This window comes from Engraulis encrasicolus, chromosome 7 (genome assembly GCF_034702125.1).
Source record: "Engraulis encrasicolus isolate BLACKSEA-1 chromosome 7, IST_EnEncr_1.0, whole genome shotgun sequence".
NCBI lineage: Eukaryota > Metazoa > Chordata > Actinopteri > Clupeiformes > Engraulidae > Engraulis > Engraulis encrasicolus.
Window position 1 is genome coordinate 34,342,984 of NC_085863.1, and position 8,564 is coordinate 34,351,547.

Below are 8,564 nucleotides of genomic sequence, written 5' to 3' on the forward strand. Positions count from 1 at the left end.
TAATGCTTGTGCAAACGAGACAGCTGGTTTATCCACGGATTAAGGATTTACGAAAACTGTGAAATGAGTTCACAGACCGATGAGTTCCCTCTTGTCTGCATTGCAATTTTATGTTTTTCACATTTTCTGGACTAGAAATTCTATTTCAAGTTCGGTCGGAACCATCCATTTCCTTTTAACTTTGACCTGTTACGTAGAAGGATACGTTGCACGAGTCGCCGGATGTTTACTCTGAGTAACTCACTCTTCTTTCACTCATCTGTTTGCTTCGTTTTATTTACATTATTTTGCACCATTTTAAGCACTACCTTCATTTGATTGCTAAATGGAGATCGCACGTTTACCATGAAACTCCGGAATCAGGATGACAGGTAGGTTTTGCCTCTGAAATGCACTGGTTGCTTCACTGCTAATGCTCATTTCAGGTTAGCATACATTTAGCAAGTGTCATTAGAGATGACAGGCTGACCACTCTTTATGTCACCTGTTGCAAATGTCAAAATGTGTCACCCAAATGGATATCCCATCGGCATGTGGTCTATCGACGGATCAGGATAGAAATATCGCGAGCTACTTCTTTACAGCTGAATTATTAGCTAGAGACCTAGCCCAGATAGCCAGATAAGCGACGTCAGTTGAGGAATTCACTTAACTGATATGCTTCAATGTTCAGTAAGGGGGATTGTTTGGGGAAATAGTATGCAATCTGTATGCTACCTGCTGTCAACATATCAGGTTGTTGGTTGGCGCACTTCTGTCTGTCACAATAGTAAAACCAGACATTGATCGAGACAGTAGCTGGTGTCAAATGATGTCTGTGGAAACCAAGTCAGTCAAACGATACCCGAGTCTGTGTGCCTACTCTGGATAGGGCCTGCTCAGTAGGCTATCACTTTCATATTTTTCTTGACACAGAAGGGGATTCTACGACAACCGAAGACCGCTGAAACTGAGGGAATCTCCCATTGTAATGCAGACGGAATCAGCAGAAGCAAGCACTCCCGCAGGAAACGGCACTTCCCTGACACTGCAGCCTGAGCGACATCCCAGAGCTCCCAACACGGATGGCTCCATCAGCGCCACCACGGAGCCTGGTGATGTCCGAGTCAACATGACCGGGTCATCCTCCTCGGGAGCCGGTGGGAGAGCTGCCTCCCGAAGACCCCGACCTGGGTCATCGCACAGCCACTCCCATTCCCACGGCCACAGTCGGCCCCATGCCCACCACGAAGCCGACAGCGAGTCCACCGATTCGGACCCAGATTCGGGAGAGGCGAGCACGTCGTTCTCAGAGCTACGTTACCTCTTCCACTGGATCCAGAAAAGTCTTCCTTTCATCATAATTCTTTGCGCTAAGCTTATTATACAGCATGCCTTAGGTATGTGAGTAACACCCATCAACACATATTAATATAATTCCTAACTGCGTCCTCCAACTTCATTGTATGTTTGACCAATACTTGTGTTTTGTCTCTTATAGGTCTTGCTGTTGGGGTAGGAATGTTTATAACCTTTGTGTACGTGAACAAGAATATTCAGACTCAAGTGTTCCTGCAGGTAGGTCTCTTGATTTTGTTGCAACACATCTTTTAAAATTGCAATTGAACTACAGTTATTTTGAGAAGGACTCCCATTCCATTGCACCTGGCATATGCAGCATATACAGAACTGTAACCACACATGCTATCTTGATCCTCCTAACTTTATAGACCTTTCTCTATCTGTCCTTTTTCAATGTGTGTGGTGACTCAGCCTTAGCCTGATTATCATCGACATTCAAATCTCTTTGAGACTTGGTCTGACCAAGAGCATAACAATTAACATTTCCCAAACTGCATGGTTGACCCGTCTCCCTTGGTTTGCTTATGGTTGTTTGCTTACCGACAAAGTGGGAGGAGTTCCCGTATTTTCGGGAACTCAGAAAGTACTTGCATTGCTCTTGACCTGACTAGTTGCAACACTGAAAGTGTTAAGTTACTAGGAGGGCACAGCCTGTCTAACTCAGCCTTGCTCTTTATCCAAAGTGAATAATAATTCAGCAAGCATGGTATGAGAGAGCCTTAGGGTAGCCTACACTAGTATGTGCAAACAGAGGAAGTGAAGGTGCGTGTAGGGTAGGGTAGGTCCTGTTGAAAGGATCAGAGGTTTTCCCAGAGCAGATTACAGAGTGGCTTTGAGGGCTTCGGGATACACATGACCCTGCTCTTGTAACCACTGGTTACTCCATTAGGGACACAGTCTAGTCCACATGCAAACCATGTAATACGATTCTGGTGCGAATGCATGTGGAGAGGACTGTGTCTGGCATTTAAAAAAAAAATAAAAAATTAGGGGCTTTTATGCCTTTATTAATAGGACAGTGTGAGATGGTGACAGGACGCAAGTGGAAGAGAGAGATGGGGGAGGATCAGGAAATTACCTCGGGACGGGAATCGATCGACCCAGGTCCCCGGTGTAGCAGTGCAGTGCCCTAACGGTTGAGTTCTGGCGGGGCCGGTGTGGTTATGTCCAATGCGATGCACCTGTTCTATTTCCGAGTGCTTTACACCATTAGGGATTAGAACACAGAAAAGAGAACAGTGAGCCCAACACATTTTTTACAATATTATATAATTGATATATTAATAAAAATGTGTTTTTAATGTGTTTCAGGATCGTCGTTCAAATGGGCTGTCTGTTTGGCTTCTACTCTTCTTGACACTCTCTACCCTGCTGCTCTACTACACCTTCTACGAAGAAGCACTTTACTACTGGTAACCATGACACAGATACTACACTATATAGATACACTATAATCACTTTACTACTGGTAACCATGGCTTTAATACTGTACATAAAGAGGTGTCCCGATATCAAAGGAAATAATGGACGAGGCGGAGCGTTCTAAACAGCCCGACGGCACTGTTGACATTACAAGAACAGATCAATTAAAGGCTCTAAACATTACTTAATGTAAGAAGAAGTCTGCTTTACTACTGGTAACAATGACGTTGACGCAGAGTTTGATTCAGTAAGTATGTGGGAAATGTATCTTTATTACAGGTAACACAATGACTTTAATAACCCAGATATGGATATGGGAAATGTACAGTACTACAGACAATCTGAGATGTGAGTCCCTAACATATGATACTGCTGGCCTTGGAAATGACTTGTATGAAGATTATCCCTATGGGACAATAAATACTATGTAATACCGCATGCAATATAATCTTGGATATAGATGGATAGATATAGATTCTTCTTACATTTAATCATGGAAGTCTAAATTTGACCTCTTGACCTATTGAGTAATTTGACTGAAATTGTCCTTGATTTAAACAAAAAATAAAAAAAATTCAAGTATGTTTTTTTTTTTTGGGCCTTTTGTTATGACAGGACAGTGTAAGAGGAGACAGTAAATGAGCAGGAGAGAGATATGGGCTAGGGCTGAGAAATGACCCCGGCGTCCGGACTCAAACCGGGGTCCCCATGGGCATGCAAGCCCAAATGTGGGGGGCTTAGCGCGCTACGCCACAGCACCTGCCTTAATTATCTTTTTTCCTCGTTTCACAGTCTGTTCTTCATGAGTCCGGTGATGGAGCCGTTGGGCTTCTGGGAGGTCCTATGGGCCGTGGGCGTGACCAACTTCGTAGTCAAGTTCATCCTGATGGGGTTCAAGTGCCTTATTCTGCTGCTCCCCCCCTCCCTGGCTGCTTACAAAACTCAGGTGGGCACAATCACCACCACTAAAGTGATCACCCACTGCAGTGGTTCCCAAACTTGGGGGGTGTAGGTGGGTGGGTGTGCGAAGGGAGGTTGAAGACATGTTTCTTGTCCCTTTAATATTGCTAGATTTTCCATTAATAGTTTTTCCGCTAATAATATTGGTAGAAATCCATCGCTAGGCTAAGACTCATGCAATGTAAAAAATGACAAGTAAATTCAGATAACGGTATCAGGTAATGGTATGTAATGGTGTGTATGGTGTGCCACCAAGAGAAGTGGTTTATGCTGGAGGAAATGTTGGAGAAATATAGGTGTAATGTAAATGTAAGGGTGCTTGGGGTGTGTTTGGATAAAAGTATCAGATAATGTAAGTGTAATATGATGTTAACCCATTGATGCCTGATGTTGCGTTGCGCAACATTGGCCCTGGCGCCTGGAGCTGCATTACGCAACATTCAGGCTTATGAGATTTGAGACAACTTCATTAAAAATCTCTGTTTGTTTGAGATGAATGAACACATTATAATGAAAGATGAGGGTCTTAGTTTTTAAATGCAACTTGGTGCATATTTTTATGTGCTTCAGAAGCGGAGATATTTAGGTTTTTATAGGCTGAGGGCAGCTTTTCTTAAAAAGTGTTCAGGCATTCAGCACCCTTTTTTGCAGGTGCCTTAGGCATCAATGGGTTAATGTAATGGTGTGTGTATGGTGTGCCACCAGGGGAAGTGTAATGTGATGCAAATGTAATGGTGTGTGTGTGGTGCCACCAGGGCAAGTGGTTTGTGATGGTGGATGAATTTAAGTGGAATGTGATGTAAACATGTAAACGTGTGTGGTATGTTTGGATAAAGGCATCGGATAAGTGTAAGTGTAATGTGGTGTAAATGTTATGGTGTTTGTGTGGTGTGCCACCAGTGTAATGTAAATGCAATGTTGTGTGTGTGTGTGTGTGTGTGTGTGTGTGTGTGTGTGTGTGTGTGTGTGTGTGTGTGTGTGTGTGTGTGTGTGTGTGTGTGTGTGTGTGTGTGTGTGTGCGCCTCCAGGGCAAGTGGTGTATGCTGGTGGAGGAGGTGGGCCAGGTGTACCAGACGGCGGTGCCCATGCCCGCCTGGTTCCGCTACCTGGTCACCTACCAGGAGGAGGACGGACGCACCGGCCTCACACTCGGCATCCTGCTTGCCCTGCTCTACCTCATACTCAAGGTAACGCTGCTCTACCCCAATGTACCTCAGAGTCAAGGTAACGTGTTATTGCCCTGCTCTACCTCATACTCAAGGTAACGAGGCTCTACCTCATGCTCAAGGTAACGAGACTCTACCTCATGCTCAAGGTAACGAGGCTCTACCTCATACTCAAGGTAACATGTTATTGCCCTGCTCTACCTCATAGTCACGGTAACATGTTATTGCCCTGCTCTACCTCATACTCAAGGTAACGCTGCTCTACCCCAATGTACCTCATAGTCACGCAAGGGGCGTAAAGTATACCCCCGCAGCCCCCGCGAGGCAGGGGGGCCCATACGAGGCGGGAGGCCCAAATGTGCCCTTGACTTGAAGAAACGGGCCCCCTCCACATGATATTAGGCACTCTTTTTTCGTTCGGGGGTCCATTCTTGGTAGCTTGGAGGGGAGCCTTAAAGGATTTATCCGGAGTTGGAACAAATTTGCCTGTTTTTTGCATGTTTGGGATGAAATACAGTCACTCTAGAGCAAAATCAAGGCAAAAGGATGCGTTTTGAGAAAGTTTGATAATATCACGTTAGCCTTGTTAGCCATATCAGCTATGCAATATGAAAGATGCGGGCATCGTTTTTCGGCGGTTACACACATTTCAAAAACACAACATTTTAAAGTCTTGCACAGCTCAAAACAACGTCACACTTACCTCGTAATATGTTGAGGGTATCCACACATAAACCGAAGTGTCCAAAGTCCTTCATGTATTCTTGAAAGGTCTGCAGAATGTGTTTTGTGAAGCTACTACCTTGAGAATATCTAAATTACGATCAAGACAACTATTTGACACTAAAGCCCACCAAGTAGATTGCCGAGTGCGTCACACCATCAGCTGTGGTTACTCGCTATGGAAATAATCATAGCTGATGGTGCGACGCACTCGGCAATCTACTTGGTGGGCTTTAGTGTCAAATAGTTGTCTTGATCGTAATTTAGATATTCTCAAGGTAGTAGCTTCACAAAACACATTCTGCAGACCTTTCAAGAATACATGAAGGACTTTGGACACTTCGGTTTATGTGTGGATACCCTCAACATATTACGAGGTAAGTGTGACGTTGTTTTGAGCTGTGCAAGACTTTAAAATGTTGTGTTTTTGAAATGTGTGTAACCGCCGAAAAACGATGCCCGCATCTTTCATATTGCATAGCTGATATGGCTAACAAGGCTAACGTGATATTATCAAACTTTCTCAAAACGCATCCTTTTGCCTTGATTTTGCTCTAGAGTGACTGTATTTCATCCCAAACATGCAAAAAACAGGCAAATTTGTTCCAACTCCGGATAAATCCTTTAAGTACTTGCGTTACACCAGTGGAGTCACGGTAACATGTTATCGCCCTGCTCTACCTCATACTCAAGGTAACCCAATGTCATGGCCCCAATATACTTCATACTCAAGGTAACGCAATGCCACCTGGTTGGCTCCACCTCATACTCAAAGTAGCACAATGCCATTTCCCCAATATACTTCATACGGAAGGTAAACCATAGATTAATTACTCAAGGTAACGCAATCCCACCTGGCTCTACCTCACACTTGAGGTAATGCAGTGTACCCCTGGGTCTGTGTCATACTCAAGGTCATCGCCCCAATATACTTCATGCTCAAGGTAACACAATGTCACCTGGATCTGTCTCATGCTCACAGTGCCCCTCGAAATGTTGTTTTTCTTCATCTAAATACGGTCCTCACAACTAGGAAAATAAATTCGAAAAAAAAAATAGTGTGCATTTCTTGTGAGTTACATTTTGTCACTGTGGTAATGTGTTATAACATCTCTATTTTCTATTGCAGCTTTTGGGTTTTTATGGACAATGGGGATCTCTTCAGAAAACATTCAACATCTTTCTCAGCAACGAGGTATTAACATTTCCTCTAATATGTTCTAGAGCAGTGGTTCTCATCCTTATTTTAGCAAAAATAACACCCTATTGACCTCATCATAAGTCTACCAACGCCCCCCTCATTTGCAACAGAGCCCGACACAGGGTCCGTACAGCCCCTGTTGAGAAACACCAATCTAGAGCAGGGGTTCTCAGATTTTCCCAACTTGGGGCCAACTTAAAATTTTCACAAATGTTTGGGGCTCACCTCTGACCCAATAAATGATAAAACTCAAATAAATCAACAGCAACAATGACAAAAATATTATCTTTATTTTTTTAAGAAGGCCCAATTGGAATATTTTTAGGGCCCATCAGTGGGTGCCGGCCCACAGTTCGAGAATAACTATTCTAGAGCGTTGATGTGGTGTTATCTTTTGTCAAGTCAAGTCAAGTCAGCTTTTATTGTCAGTCTCTTCATATGCACAGGTCATACAAGGAAAATGAAATTGCGTTTTACATTCTGTGCTATGCTCCTGAAATTATGCTGATGCTTTTCTTTTCTGTGTGCATGCGTGTGTGTGCATGCGTGTGTGTGCGTGTGTGCGTGTGTGTGCGTGTGTGTGCGTGTGCGTGTGCGTGTGTGTGTGTGTATAGTTTAACGGAGCCCCTGCCACCAAGAGTCAGTGTGCTGAGGCGGGAGACATCTGTCCCATCTGCAGAGCAGACTACAGGGAGCCCAGAGTGCTGCTGTGCCAGGTAACTACACTACCTACTAGCAGTGTTGGGTGTAACGCGTTACAAAGTAACGCGTTACAGTAGTGTAACTACTTTTTTCGTAAAATAGTAGTGTAACGCGTTACTACTGGGAAATTAGGTAACGTAACGCCGTTCTTTGTTAAATATGGCAAAACGTTACTTTTCCGATCGTTGCGATTTGACTGTGACACCTTAGGTTCAGCCCCGCATTAATCTCTCCATCTGTAGCTCATAGAGGCTCCAGTATCTCTTGAGTCTTGATACTGGAGCCTCTATGCTGCCCTTCCAAAAAAAAAAAAAATCTGTGGAGAGGAGACACACACAATTCGCGCGCACTTAGAACCTTTCTAGAATCTCAGGCGGGCAGGCACGAGGCAGTCAGACGCACACCGGGAAGAGAGAGCGAGCACAGCCGTTAGATCCTCTCCGGAGAGTCAGCATGGCGGAAAGCGGGGCAACTTTGGATGGGAAACCCCCCACAATAACTTTCAATCACTGGAAGTATGCCCATTACTTCGAACTCAAAGAAAACAAAGGCAAGAACATTGTCGTGCAGCAGCAATTAGGCTTCATATTCTTTGGCAGCAGTCTCAATTTAATCGGAATGGCAAGGTTGATGATGGCGATTTCATTCTCAGCCGTTTTGTTTATAGGATGATTGTTGATGGTGGCGATTTCGTTTGCGCCATCAGAGTTGATAATTCTGTTGGTAAAAGCTACCTTTTCATATTGTGTTGTAGTAGTTGCCTTGATAGAAGTGTGTAGGGATTCTGCCTAAACTCGATTGACGAATGTAACGCAAAAGTAACGAGTAACGCATAAAGTTACTTTCCACAAGGGGTAACTAAGTAAAGTAAGGCACTACTTTTTTGAATAGGTAACGAGTAACGAGCAAACACTACTTTTAATAAAAAGTAACTTCCCCATCACTTTTCAAAGCTGCTACCATCATACCTGTGCCGAAGAAATCATCACCATCATGCTTCAATGACTACCGTCCTGTAGCACTGACGCCCATAATCATGAAGTGCTTCG

At 44.0% G+C, this 8,564-nt stretch overlaps 1 protein-coding gene across 1 annotated transcript in view; it reads left to right on the forward strand.

Moving 5' to 3' along the window:
- Window positions 1–214: 214 nt before the first annotated feature.
- rnft1 (ring finger protein, transmembrane 1) overlaps window positions 215–8,564 on the forward strand; it is a 12,218-nt gene continuing 3,868 nt past the window's right edge. The window contains exons 1-8 of the mRNA XM_063203292.1: window positions 215–371; window positions 916–1,379; window positions 1,481–1,557; window positions 2,653–2,753; window positions 3,556–3,709; window positions 4,752–4,910; window positions 6,742–6,807; window positions 7,428–7,529. Of these exons, the coding sequence (XP_063059362.1) occupies window positions 346–371; window positions 916–1,379; window positions 1,481–1,557; window positions 2,653–2,753; window positions 3,556–3,709; window positions 4,752–4,910; window positions 6,742–6,807; window positions 7,428–7,529 (1,149 nt within the window). The 5' untranslated portion in view covers window positions 215–345. The remainder of the gene's footprint in view (window positions 372–915; window positions 1,380–1,480; window positions 1,558–2,652; window positions 2,754–3,555; window positions 3,710–4,751; window positions 4,911–6,741; window positions 6,808–7,427; window positions 7,530–8,564) is intronic.